The sequence below is a fragment of the Narcine bancroftii genome, chromosome 14 (genome assembly GCF_036971445.1).
Source record: "Narcine bancroftii isolate sNarBan1 chromosome 14, sNarBan1.hap1, whole genome shotgun sequence".
Classification (NCBI taxonomy): domain Eukaryota; kingdom Metazoa; phylum Chordata; class Chondrichthyes; order Torpediniformes; family Narcinidae; genus Narcine; species Narcine bancroftii.
Window position 1 is genome coordinate 26704817 of NC_091482.1, and position 14585 is coordinate 26719401.

The window sequence follows — 14585 nt, forward strand, 5'->3', positions numbered from 1 at the left end:
GCTGTTCAGAGATTGAACATCTTCGCATGGAGAGATATTTACAAATACCAAACAATTTTTTATAAGGATTACATTCATTCATTTACAGAGTTTATCTGATTCCACTTTTCCTTTCTTCCTTGTTTCTGGTATCAGGGAAGCAACGGGAATGTCTTATTTACCAGGATGTTACCTGGATTGGGAAACAAGTCTTATGAGGCAAGTTAGCAGAGCTGGGACTTTTCTCTTTGGAGCTTAGAAGGATGAGAGGAGACTTGATAGTGGTTTACAAGATTATGAGAGTTATAGATAGGGTGGACAGCTAGCACCTGCTTCTAAGGGCAAGATCAGTAAACACCAGAAGACATATATACAAAGTTAAGGGAGGGAAGTTTAGGGGAGACATCAAGGGTAATGTTTTTTACACAGAAAGTTGTGGGTGTCTGGAATGCCTTGCTAGGGATGGTGGTGACGGGTGAAACACTGGGGGCATTTAAGAGACTCTTAGACACATGGATCTGTGCAATCACATAGCTTTTGTTTTCTCAGCAGAGGTGAATTCTGGATTCTCATTACAGTAACTTAAATTTTTGAACTTTCATTCACATTTCTTATCGGTTCATATAATCATAGAACATTACAGCACAAAGAACAGACTATTTGGCACTTCTAGTCTGTGCCGACTATTATTCCACTAGTCCCATTGACCTCCTTCCATTCCATAATCCTCCAGACCTCTCCCATCCATGTATCTATCCAATTTATTCTGAAAACTTAAGATCGAGCCCGCATTCACCACATCAGATGGCAGCTCATTCTAAACTCCCACCCCTCTCTGAGTGAAAAACTTTCCCCTAATGTTCCCCCAAACCTTTCCCCTTTAACCTCATATTTATCTCCCCCAATCTAAGTGAAAAAAGCCTACTCACATCCACTCTGTCTATACTTCTCATAATCTTGTAAATCTCGATCAAATCTCCCCTCATTCTTCTTTGCTCCAAGGAATAATGTCCTAATCCGTTTAATCTTTCCCTGTAACTCCACTCCTGAAGTCCTGGCAACATCCTAGTAAATGTTCGCTGCACTCTTTCAATCATATTGATACCCTTCCTGTAGTTAAGCAACCAGAACAGCACACAATATTCCAAATTTAGCCTCACGAATGTCTTAAGCAACTTCAACATAGCATCCCAACTCCTATACTCAATACTTTGATTTATCAAGGCTATTATGGCAAATAAAAATGTCTGTGTTTGGCAGTTTTAAAAATACAAATACACAAATGTGCTGGAGAAACTCTGCAGGTCACACATTTTTTTTTGTTGCAAACATATGTAACTAACATTTAGGGCCTGAGCCCTTCGTCAAAAAATATCAAAATGGTTTTAACATCAATGCCATATTATGCTATGCATTTATATAAAGTATTGATGACTTTGTGCTCTTATGTGTTGATATTCCAGGAGGTGTTCCAGGAGGTGTTCCAGGTGGAATTCCCACTCTTCCACTTGTAGCTGGTCTAGGGGGTCTTCCAGGGGGTCTTTATGGAGGTGTCCCTGGTAATCTTATCACTTATTAATATTACTTTCAATATATATTGATGCTAATGTAAATACTTATGTTTTATTGATTTGAGGTTTTGGAATGATTTATGAATTTGGGCGGCATGGTTGGCGTAGTGATTAGCATAAGGCCTTTACAGCACCAGTGATCAGGACTGGACCTGGGTTTAAATCCCGCGCTGCCTGTAAGGAGTTTGTAGATTCTCCCCATGGGTTTTCTCCAGGGGCTCCTGTTTCCTCCCACCCTTCAAAAACATACTGGGGTATAGGTTAATGGGATGTAAATTGGGCAGCATGGACTTGTAGGGCCAAATTGACCTGTTACAGTGCTGTCTGACTAATTTTTAAAAAGATGTGCTTTGTTGGACAAAAGTAGTCTTGAGGTGGTACGCCATTAGGCAGGCAAACCGGCCCCACTTGTCACACACGTGGCAGGGCAGCCGGCCAAAATGGCGCCATTGGGGGTTTCCTCCCAACCTCAGCACCAGGCTCAGAAGCCCGCACTTGGCGACCCACGTGATGCCCCAGTGATGTCAGGGCCCGATTCCTTGGGGGACAGAACTCCAATCGAGTTGATGGGACGAGATGATCACGCTCATGGGTGATCACACCAACTGCCCACTCATCAAGCGCATCTTCCTCGACCATCTGCCTGAAGAGATCCGGCCGTTACTGTCCCAGGAGTGCTTCGTTCACCCTAGGAAAGTCGCTCAAAAGGCTCAGGAGCTATGGCTCGAACAATTCCCGGAGGGCTCAGCAGTCCAGCAGGTTACGAGTCATGGGCATGACCATGCCAAGCATTCCTCTAGTGCTGCAGTGGATCACCCAGCCCCTGCAGGGGCCTCAAAGAGCATAGCCAGAAGCAAGCCATCCACTTCAGGCCTCTGCTTCTTCCATCAGTGGTGGGGAGCCAAGGCTCGGAAGTGTCGTCAGCTCTGCTCATTCCAGGGAAAGGAGCAGGCCAGCCACTGTTAATGGCTGTGATGGCTGGCGAAGAACACAGCCTTCTCTACCTGCAGGATTCAGTCAACGGCCGACGCTTCCTCTTCAACACAGGGGCCCAGATCAGCATCATGATGGCCACAGCCATCGAGTCCCAGAACTGCCCTCGACCTCCCCTCCATGCAGTCAATTCGATGGAGATCCAAATATATGGAGATAAGGCCATCCACTTTCAGATTGGCAAGCAGAAGTTCTTGTGTAGGTTCACCATTTTGTCCCTCCCAACCGCCATCCTGGATGTCAACTTCCTCCTGGCCCACGAACTCCTGGCCGACATTCGAGGTAGGCGACTGGTAGATGCCTGTGCCTTCCAATCCGTTCGCTTCAACGCCTCCTGTACAGCACAGCCGCTGATGGCCATAGTCAGCACACCCAAGGATGAGTTTCAGCGTATCCTGGACGAGTTCCCATCCCTCCTCAAGCTGCAGTTCTCTACTGCCTCACCACGCCACTGGGTGTTTCATTACATTCCCAGTCGGTCCATGCCAAGGCACACCGGCTCCTGCCGGATAAGCTCCAGATAGTCAAGGAAGAGTTCTCATATCTGCAGGAGCTAGAGATCATTTGATGCTCCAACAATCCTTGGGCCTCACCACTCCACCTGGTCCCAAAAGCTGGCGCCCCTGCGGAGATTATCAACAGCTTAAAGATGCGACAGTACCTGACCGTTACCCGATCCCTTACATCCAGGAATTTACGGCCAACCTACATAGCATGAGGGTATTCTCCAAGGTTGACCTGGTGTGCGGGTATCACCAAATCCCGGAGCACCCCAAAGACATATCCAAAATGGCCATCATCACCCCTTTCAGCTTGTTCGAGTTCCTGCGCATACCATTCGGGCTCAAGAAGGCTGCCCAGACCATCCAGCGCCTTATGGACACAGTGGGCAGGGATTTGAATTTCGTATTCATTTACCTGGATGACATCCTTGTCGCCAGCAGAGACCAGGCACAACACAAGTCTCATCTGCGCACTCTTTTCTGAATGGCCGACTTCGACCTAACAATCAATCCAGCCAAATGCCACTTTGGGAAGGAGTCCATGCAGTTCTTGGGCCATACCATCACGGCCGAAGGAGCTACACCTGCCGCTATGAAGGTCGCTACAGTCAAGGAGTTCCCACGCTCGGACAATCTCAAGGGGCTACAGGAGTTCACGGATGTGGTCAATTTCTATAACATTGTATGGTCAATTTCCAGGCACTGCGCACATTATGCAGCCACTCTTCGCCCTTATCACGGCCAAAGACAAGATGCTTGCCTGGACTCCAGAGGCCCAGCAGGGGATTCGAAGCCACAAAAGATGCCCTCACAAAGGGCATCATCACCCCTTTCAGCTTGTTCGAGTTCCTGCGCATACCATTCGGGCTCAAGAAGGCTGCCCAGACCATCCTGCTCGTCCACCCACGCACCTACTTGCATATGGCACTCTTCGTTAACGCCTCTGCCACAGCCGTTGGCGCCATCCTGGCGCAGCAGGTGAATGGACAGTGGAAACCACTGGCATTCCTTAACCGACTTCTTCACCCACCAGAGCGCAAGTATAGCGCTTTCAATCATGAGTTGCTGGGCATGTACTTGGCAGTGCAACATTTCCACTATTTCTTGGAGGGGAGCCCTTTCACCATTTTTACCGACCACAAACCCCTCACTCAGGCACTCGCTATGGCAAGAGATCCCTGGTCGGTCCACCAACAGCGTCACCTCTCCTTCGTGCTGGAGTTCACCACTGACATTCGGCACAAGGTGGGGAAAGACAACATGGTCGCCAATGCACTTTCACGACTGGCCATTTGTGCGCTGACTCCCAGCCTCGACTTTGACCAGTTCGTCTGGGACCAGAAGTCCGACAAGGAGACGCGGGCCTTCAGGACTGCCATCATGGGCCTGCGGTTCCAGGACTTCCCAACTCCTCATGGTGAGGGCACCATCCTGTGTGATGTCTCCATGGGCACTCCGCGACCAGTGGTTCCCCAGCAGTGATGCAGGCAAGTCTTCCACCATATCCATGACCTTTCCCACCTTTCCATCAGGTCCACGATCCGTATGGTGGCAGAACGTTTCATCTGGCATGGGCTTTGGAAGCAGATTGTGGACTGGGCCAGTACCTGCACCCATTGCCAGCTTTGCAAGGTACACAGGCACACCAGAGTGCCCGAACAAGATTTCGAACACGTCCGGGAACGGTTTAGCCATATACATATGGACATCATCGGATCCTTACCCATTTCCCAAGGTAACTTACCTTTTCACAGTGGTAGACCCAACCACTCATTGGCCCAAGGTAATCCCGATGCCAGATGCCTCCACGGACCCCTGCTCCCGAGCGCTTTTGAATGGTTGGGTTGCCCGGTTTGGAATCCCGAACCACTTCACCAGTGATCGGGGTGCCCAGTTCGCCTCCACGCCATGGGCATAGCTCGCCAACAGGCTGGGGATCAAGCTACATCACACCATGGCCTATCACCCACAGGCCAGTGGGCTAGTCGAGTGATTGCACCGCCACCTTAAGTCGGCACTTATGGCCCGCCTCAGCAGCCCCAGCTGCCTTGGGTGCTCCTGGGCATCCGCTTGACACCCAAAGAAGACCTACAGCTGTCATTAGTCGAGCTAGTCTACGGTGCACAACTAGCCCTACCCAGTAAGTTCGTCAATGCACCTCACAACCCCCAGCAGTCACCACAAGGTCTACTTCCCTGCCTCTGGGCCCAGTTGGACTCCTTCACACCCCCACCGCTGCGCAGACATGGCACACAGGCATCTTACATCCCCAGCGAGCTGAATTCCGCAGAGTACGTTTTTATCAGGCGGGGCCCATCCACAGCACCTCTACAAAGACCATACGAAGGGCCATACGAATATTGTCCAGCTCTCAGGATCCACTTTCACACTGGACATCGGTGGTAAGAGGAAACTGTTTACGGTCGACAGGTTAGAGCCAGCCCACTTTGACCCCACCGAGCCAGTAGTTGTGGCCCAACCCAAGAAGCGAGGCCGCCCGGCAAAAAAGGACATGGTTCTGGGGGGGGGGGGTGCGGGGGGCTGTGTGGCGGTATACCATTTGGCAGGCAAACTGGCCCTGCTTGTCACGCACGCAGCAGGGCAGCCGGCCAAAATGGTGCCGTCGGGGTTTCCTCCCGTCCTTGGCATTGGGCTCAGAAGCCCGCGCTTGGCGACCCACGTGATGCCCCGCAGCACGGTTCTCAGCCAGGTCCGGGCTGGGAGTATAAGACCAGCCAGACAGCCTTCAGTAAATTAGTTTTGCTCAATGGTGTAAATATGCTAACCATTCCAAATTGTTGATATTGAGACAAACAGTGCACCAAACACCAGTATTGTGTGATGCACCATCATTTACTTGAAAGAGTGTTATCAAGAAACCAATAGGCTTGTCTGTATAATTGGCGACCCAATGGGCATAATAGGAGAAGTATCCAAGGCACCTCTTCAGGCCCTTGAGGCTGTGTGGAAGGGGAAGCTCCAGAAGCGGCCACCATGCGATCAGGCTGATGACTCCATTCTCTACGACACAGTAAGGATGGCAAGGCAGATTGTGTGAAACGCACATTTGGTCTTATATGTAAGGTTAAAGAGCTTGGCTGTTCCGAGAAATTTCTGGAGATTGGTGTCAAGGTCCTGCAGATGGTAACGTTGTCGAGGTATGGAAAGTGGCCCGCAACTCGTACTGATCCACCATGTGGTTCATCTCCCATTGGAAGACCGAGACGGCATTTGTGACACTGAAGGGGACCCGCCTCAAACCCTATATACTAGTGGTCCTCCGGGCAGATAGGGAGCCGGTGGTATGCTGACTTCAGGTTGATGGTCAAAAAGGCCCAATACTGGGCACTTTGGTTGACCACGTCAGCGATGTGTGGGAGGGGTTATGCATCCAATTGCATACATCTGTTGATGGTCCGACTGTCGTCGATGACCATCCTGTTCTTTACCCCATTCCTCACTATCACTACCTGTGCTCTCTTCAATAATCCCCACCCTGAGTAAGTATTATACCTCTGTTCCAGTCAGCATTCTATATTAATTTTAAACATTCACAGAATATGAGTGATGAAGTTTTAAACACTACAAGCAAAGGACTGTCCATGAATGTAAATGGTCAGAGGATTAATTATCATTTTCAGAATATGGATTGCTTCAGTACCTGGTAAGCTCATTGGATCAACATTAAACATTTTTTTGGTAATTGTGTTCGTGGTAATTTATCTTCTGGATCTTCTTCCCTTAGTTTGATAATGGAATCTCCTATACTGCCATCCAAAAAAAATATTTATTTTTGAGCAAGCAAGGGGTAAATCATACAAGACTCATGGTACCAAATGGAATTAATAGGCACATTACCATTTCTTAATCCCAAAAACAGAAAATGTAAAAACACACAATAAAGAAAATGTGTAGAATTAATGTTTCATCAAAACTGTTTAGTTACATTGTTAGTTAGTTTGGAAGAATTTGCCTGAATAGTGAATATACTGGAAAGTGTCTGTGATTGAACTACATGAAGCTCTGACTTAACATAATCCTGTGTCATTGCAGGTGCTTATGCAGCATCGAAAGCAGCTAAATATAGAGGTAAAGCTTCCTGTTTTTAAAATTCAGACGATGCCACTTTGTCTCAAAGGGTCTTCTGTAATCCATGCAATACTTTCAGTTCATTCTGCTACTTGCCCCTGCGAGGAGGCAATCATTCTAAAAATATCACTTAGTTTCAAGAGAATCTCAGTGGTTTTCCATGTAGTAGTTCATTATCAAATTTCAATATAATTATACTAAAGTACAGTAAAACTCCTGTTACCAAGCAACCAGCAAAAAAATTAAGGAAAATAAATAGGTAAAAGATATGAAGTTTAAAATTGGCATGCCTTGCGATTAGTTTGCCAATCAGACAACATACAATCTCAAGACACTGGAAAATTCACTTTCCGGCATTTACCAATCCCCATAGGTGCCAGATATCTCATGCTTACTGTAAGGGGTAGAATATTGTCAAAGAAGAGCGCAGTTTTTCCCTGTTCCAGAGTCTCAAATCTACACTTTAGTCATTGCAATCTGTGTTCTAATGCACTACTTGTGTATTTACAATGACAACATACAGTGTAAGCTTGAAACAACCGTTGCAGAAATCTTAATAGCATCCTGTGGTTTTACAGGGCATCATTTCAAATAATTCAGACCACAAAATACTGAAAATTGTGACAAACAGTTTGGAGAATCATAAATTCTTTCAAAGGATAAAGAAAAAATTATTATGTAGCCAAATAAATAACAGATAAAATATAAAACCATTATCACTCATTCACAGGTTGGATCCAAATCTACCTTTCTGTTCCTTTCCATTGCTTGTCATTACTGGCAACATGGAAGTTAGCAAATTTATGCTACTTATTGGATGAGTTCTCAAATTATTGCACTGAAGAAATAGTTTCCTATCTCAGTTTATTTTTTAACTAAAAATGTTGGATTCATTTCAGTGTCATTTCTGTTGCTTAAAATATAATCAGTCTGACAATTGTTTCCTTGTACAACCATCACCTTCAGTTGCAAGATAGCTACGTGCTGAGAAATCAAGTTAAAAGTTTCATTTCTATCAGTGATTCTCAATCTTTTTCTTTCCACTCACAAACCACTTTAAGTAATCTCTATGTCATCAGTGCTCTGTGATTAGTAAGGGATTGCTTAAGGTGGTAGGTGAGTGGGAATGGGAGGTTGAGACCCACTGCTCTAGACCCAATTGTTGCTGAAGTATTTGCTTGAGAAAAATTGCCATTCGCCCATTTTCTTTGGAATTATGAAACCATCAATTAAGTACGATTAATACAGTTGTTTTCAAACTTTGACTTTCCACTCACATACCACCTTAAGTAATCCCTTACTAACCACAGAGCACTGCTGGCATATGGAATACTTAAAGTGGAATGTGAGTGGAAACTAAAAGGTTGAGAACCACTGATTTATATGGTTCTTTTGTTGTGTTCAAAAGCATAGGAATAATGTATGGACAGATCTATAAACAAAAAAGAATTAAAAAAAAATGTTTAATAGGGAATTAAAAATAAAGTTTTTTAATATCATAAAATTTGAAATTTACAGCCACTGTTACCAAGAATTCTTTGAATAAAATGCCATATAATTCTTGTTGATCCATAAAGCACATTCTGGGTTACAGACTTGGTAAATTTACCCAACTTATATATGATATGAGAGTCTTTATGAATATCAGTGTCTCAGATGGTTATACACTAACCATCCAAGACTCTCATATTCATGAAACAATTTTTATTTATTTGTCTCAATGAATACTTGCCCTGCATAGGTATTGTTTGTCTGAATGTGTGTTTTTTCTGGTTGTATGCCTGCTGTTTTGCACCGAGAATGCTTTTTCATCAGGTTGTACTTGTACAATCAAATTACAATAAACTTGACTTTATTCTCTTATACTACCTTCTGACCTGGTATTATAATATTTGGGTTAGGGATCTGTTAAAATATTCAATTGATCAAGTGTTGGAGTTCTGGGTCAATTCCTGAACTGTTCCAAATTTCTTCAGATACAAAATGTAAATAATGGATTAAACTACTGTTTCACAGCAAACGTAATTTCTCCCACTCAATTAACAAAGTACTTAACCTTTTGATAACAGCACAGAATCTGTTCATATAATTGATGAAAATAACAATTCATTCTTGCAATCGGAAAACTTAACAATGCTGCAATTGTTTCGAACCAATCTTTTTTTTTGGTTATACCAAATAAAAATGGTTGTACATCTGTTGTGTTGATACTCCAGGAGGGGTTCCGATTGGAGCTGGTCCAGGGGCTGTTCAAGGTGGCTATCCAGGGGGCGTTCCGGGAAGAGTACCTGGTAATTTTATCTCAGTAATGACATCTTAGAATATTTGAGTGCAATCTTTCAATTGATTTGGTTTTTTTTTTAACCAATGTATTTTGGCCAGAATTATAGCCTTTTACTTTCTATCAATTCTGTAATTTTATCTCGAGTTTTAGCTGAATCACCAATAATGATTTTTCCTGATTAAATTAAGATTAGTCATTGTTATGCACTCATGTAGAGATACAAATTAGAAACAAGTTATTTGACCCACCAAGTGTACATCCACCATCATCCACCCATTTATACTAATCCTTTGTTCCTTATTTTTTATTTCTCCTATATTTCTACTAATTTCCACCAGATTTTACCACTTACCCAGAAGCAGTTTACAGTTGCTAATTAACCTACCAACCTGCACATCTTTAGGATGTGTGAGGAAACCAGAACACCCAAAGGAAATTCATGGAATCCCAGAGAGAAGGTGCAAAGTGCACAGAGGATCTGAATTCAGGATTGAACCAAGATCTTTGTGAACCACTGGCTGAATTATTGTTCCATCCTTCTGAAAGGTTGAATCTGCTTTCCACCTGGTTTTGAATAGCACTCTAGGTTTTGATTAAGTATCAAGCTTCGGTAGACATCAAACAGCCATGTATCTCTAGCATGCTGACCAGAAAGTACTCCCACATTTTCTGTCTTGAAATTATCTTTGCTTGTACTTTTCATTTGTGATTTACAAAATATATACTGTTAAAACAAATTAACCAAAAAATTAAAATAAACTTTTTAGTCTTGTTCAAAAAAACTATTTTCAAATTTTGCCCCTATTCTTGCCCTTAGCACATGATCTGGTTTGTCATTTGGAAATAAAAACAACAAAATTCTGGTCTTCTCAGGATCTATAGGAGACAAAGTTATATTGCCAATGTTTCGAGACTAAACCTTTCTTCAAGGAAAATGCTTTTTCTCCACTTAGATTTTGTGGGATTCTCTGTGGTGATTCTGAATAAATTAAAATAAAGTTCAACATTCAAAATACTTTTATGAGGTCCCCTGACATTCTTCTGAACTCCAAGTACAGTGCAAGAAGTTCCTCATATGCTAATCCCTTCAGTCCAGAAATCATTCTTGTGAATTTCACTGATCTCCCTCCAATGCCAGCACATCCTTTCTTAAATAAAGAGCCCAAAACTATATCGTGTTCTCCCAAGTGAGGCCTCACATGTGCCTTATAAAGCCTCAACATCATATTCCTGCTCTTATATCACATTGTTCTAGATATGAATGTCAACATTGCATTTGCCTTCTTCTCCACTGAATCAACCTGGATGTTAACCTTTAGGATATCTTGCACAAGAATCCCCAAGTCCCTCTCCAAATATGAATTTTCCCCCATCCAAATAATGGTTTGCTCTTTTATTCCTTCCACCAAAGTGCATGACCATGCACTTTCAAACATTGTATTTCATTTATCACTTCCTTGCTCATTTTCCTAATCTATCTAAGTCTCTCTGCAGCCTCTCCATTTCCTCATCAGTACCTGCCTTTCCACCTGTCTTTGTAACAGCTACAAACTTAGCCACAAAGCCATTTATTCTGCAATCCAAGTTATTGCCATACCATACAAAAAGAAGTATCCCCTACACCAACCTCTCCAGAACACCACTGATAACCAACCAGAATAGGATTCTTTTATTCCTACTCTGTTTTCTGCCCATGCATATATTTTTCCTGTAATTCCATGGGGTCTCGACTTGTTAAGCAGCTTCATGCACAGCACCTTGTCAAAGGGTTTTTGAAAATCCAAATATACAACATTCACTGCATTTCTTTTGTATAGTCTGCTTGTGGTTTCCTCAAAAAAATTGCAGTTTGTTTGTCAGGCAAGATTTTCCCTTCAGGAAACCCTGCTGACTTTGGTCTTTCTTGTCATCCACCTCCAGGCACTGCATAACCTCTTCTTGGACAATCACCTCCAACAATTCCACAACCTCCGCGACAGATCTATAAGTTTCTTTGTCCTGCTTCCCTCCTTTTTTAAATAGCAGTGACCTTTACAATTTTCCAGTCCCCTGAAACCATGCTAGAACCTACTGATTCTTGGAAGATCATTACTAATGCCTATACAATTTCTGCAGCTACTTAAAACCTGAGTGTGTATTCCATCTAATCCGGGAGACTTATCTACCTTTAGGTCATTCAGTTTCACAAGCACCTTCTCTCTGGTGATCATGATTGCACTCACCTCTCTTGAAACTCGGGTATATTTACTAATATCTTCCACAGTAGTTTTCCCAATCAACCTGCACATTGAAATCCCCCATGACTATTATAATATTGCCCTTTTTGCATGCCTTCTCTTTCTCCCTCTGTAGTTTGCACACCTCATCCTGGCTGCTGTTTGGAAGCCTTTATACAACTTTTTGCCCTGAGAGTTTCTTAATTCTACCCACACTGAACCAATGCCTGCTCCCTCCAAAATTTTAATTCCATTATTTAACCAGCAGAACCACCTCAAGCCCTCTGCCTACATTCCTGTCATTCCGAAACACTAAATATCCATGGATATTTAGTTTACATTTGTGGTCTTCTTTCAACCACGACTCAGTGATGGCCACAATGTCATACCTGCCAACTTCGAGCTGCACTACTAGATCATTAACTTTAATTCTTATATTGTGGGCATTTAAATGCAAGACCTTCAGTGCTGTGTTCATCATCCTTTTAAATTTTGTTTCCAAAGTAAACCAAGTTAAATCCTTAACTCTATGCTTGCCATATTGCCCTATTGACTGTCTATCCTTTGTCACAATCTCGCTACATAGTGCATCTACTTGTGTATCTTCTGCCCGATTCACTGCCCTTTCATTCTGGTTCCCATCCCCTTGCCAAACTAGTTTAAACCCTCCCCAACAGCTCTAGCAAACCTTCCCCCCAGGATATTAGTCCTCCTCCCATTCAGATGCAAACTGTCCTTTTTATATAGGTAATACATTCCCCAGAATGATCCATGAAACTGAACTCCTGCACTCTGCACCAACTTTTCAACCATGCATTCATGTGCCATAACTGGCATGTGGCACAGGCAACAATCCAGAAATTACCACTCTTGAGGTCCGTCTTATTAGCATCCTTCTTAACTCCCTAGATTCCCTCTTCAGGACCTCAGCCCTTTTCCTCTCTGTATCATTAGAACCAACGTGGACCTGGGTGGCTTCTCACCCTCCCACTTGAGAATGTTGTGGACTCATCTAAGATATCCCTGATCCTGGCACCTGGGAGGTCACATTCTATATTTAAGTCTTGATTTTGTTCACAGAACCTCCTATCTGTTCCTTTGACTATCAAATCCTCAATCACTATAGCTCTCCTTTTCTCCCTTCTGAGCCAAAGGGCCAGATTCTGCGCCAGAGACCTGACCACTATGACTTGTCCCACCCACCAACAGTATTCAAAATGGTATACATTGTTGAGGGGAACAGCCACAGGGGTCCTCTGCATTGATTGTCTATTCCCCTACCCTTACCAAACAGATACTCGATTACATGTCTCTTGGGTGTCACTGTCTCCTACCACCGCCTCACCTCCCAAACCTAAATATATTTTCTCTAGAATGAGATGGTGTGATTGATTGTATTACTTATTATTCTGATCTGAATGTAGTTGTTTTCTGCAATAACATCAATTATTTTTCTCTGCAGGTGGCTATTCAGCAGCCAAAGCTGCTAAATATGGAGGTAAATCAACTTAATTTCATAGTTCAGTCAAAAACACACTCTATCTGCTTTTCTCTGCCAATATCCCTTCTGTTTGAGTGTGCTATCTAATATCAACATTTTATATTATTTCTAAATATTGATGTAATCTTTCAAACAAATAATTGACCATTGCATCTATAACTCAAGGAGACCAAGCTGATTTCTGCTGTTAATGCATTTAGAACTTGCTAGTACTTTACTGATACTTTTTATCATTGCAATTGTATCTTTGCATTTGAAGGCAGATATGGACAAACATTACTTGCAATAGTTATGAACCCACCCAGTGATTTTAAGTGCATCATTTCAAAATTTTTGTAGGGCATGAAACAGAAATATGTAAGAAACAATAAGGTTGATATAAAATAATTTCAAGATATAAAATTAGGGATATTATAATGGCAGATAAATGTGAGATTAAATTTATGCAGAGATCAGTACATTTACTCTTTTATTTGCTTATCCAGAAAAAAAATTATAACCAGATTTTTTAAGTGGCAAGAGTTTCTTAAAACCATAATGACTTCCATTTTATGGAATAAAAATGTAAGTAGGGCTAACAGCGTTAATTCCACTGCTATTGCATGTTATTAAACCATTTTAGGAGTCCTTTGAGGAGATATTTAACAATCGTTTAGGGCAGTGGTTCTCGACCTTTTTCTTTCCACTCACCTACCACTTTAAGTAATCCGTATGCCACCGGTGCTCTGTGATTAGTAAGGGATTGCTTAAGGTGGTAGGTGAGTGGGAAGGGAAGATTGAGAATCACTGCTTGAGACCCAAATGTAACTGAATTATTCTACTTGAGAAAAATTGCCATTGGCCCATTTTCTTTGGAGTTATGAAACTGTGCACATAATTAGGTAAGATTAAAACAGTGGTTATCAAACTTTTTTCTTTCCACCACATTACACCTTAAGCAATCCATTACTAATCAAAGAGCACCAATGGCATAGGGAATATGTAAAATGGTATGTAAGTGGAAAGAAAAAGGTTGAGAACCACTGAGTTTAGAACATAGAAAATAAAACAATACTGCCCAAGTCGGCACTTTGACCCATAATGTCTATGCCAAACATAATCCCAAATTATACTAAATCTCTGAGGCTTGCACATGTTGCATATTCAAAATTCCTTTATTGTCATGTAATAGTACAGAACATGTAATATTACACCAAATTACCTTCTCCCGCCATAAGGCAGAGTCGCCATTAGTGTCACCCATTGCTTCTTACCCCAAGAAAGAAAGAGCAGCAAAAGAGATAACTTCAGAGTCACTGAGTGTCCATGGATTCATCTCCAATGCTCCTGCAGCCTCCAACTCCTACTTGATACATTGGCAACCCAAGCTCCAGAGGAGCACCCAAGGCCTTTTGGGAGCCTTTCTTGCCCGCAGCATCCTCTCAAATCCCAGTTCTGATACCTGGTGCC

At 42.8% G+C, this 14585-nt stretch overlaps 1 protein-coding gene across 11 annotated transcripts in view; it reads left to right on the forward strand.

Annotated features, from left to right (window-relative positions):
- The window catches only part of LOC138749782 (elastin-like), a 270705-nt gene that overhangs the window by 150380 nt on the left and 105740 nt on the right, over positions 1–14585 (forward strand). For all 11 annotated transcript variants that reach the window (XM_069911641.1, XM_069911643.1, XM_069911638.1 and 8 more), the window contains 4 exons: positions 1443–1538; positions 7100–7135; positions 9352–9426; positions 13098–13133. In XM_069911641.1, the coding sequence (XP_069767742.1) occupies positions 1443–1538; positions 7100–7135; positions 9352–9426; positions 13098–13133 (243 nt within the window). The remainder of the gene's footprint in view (positions 1–1442; positions 1539–7099; positions 7136–9351; positions 9427–13097; positions 13134–14585) is intronic.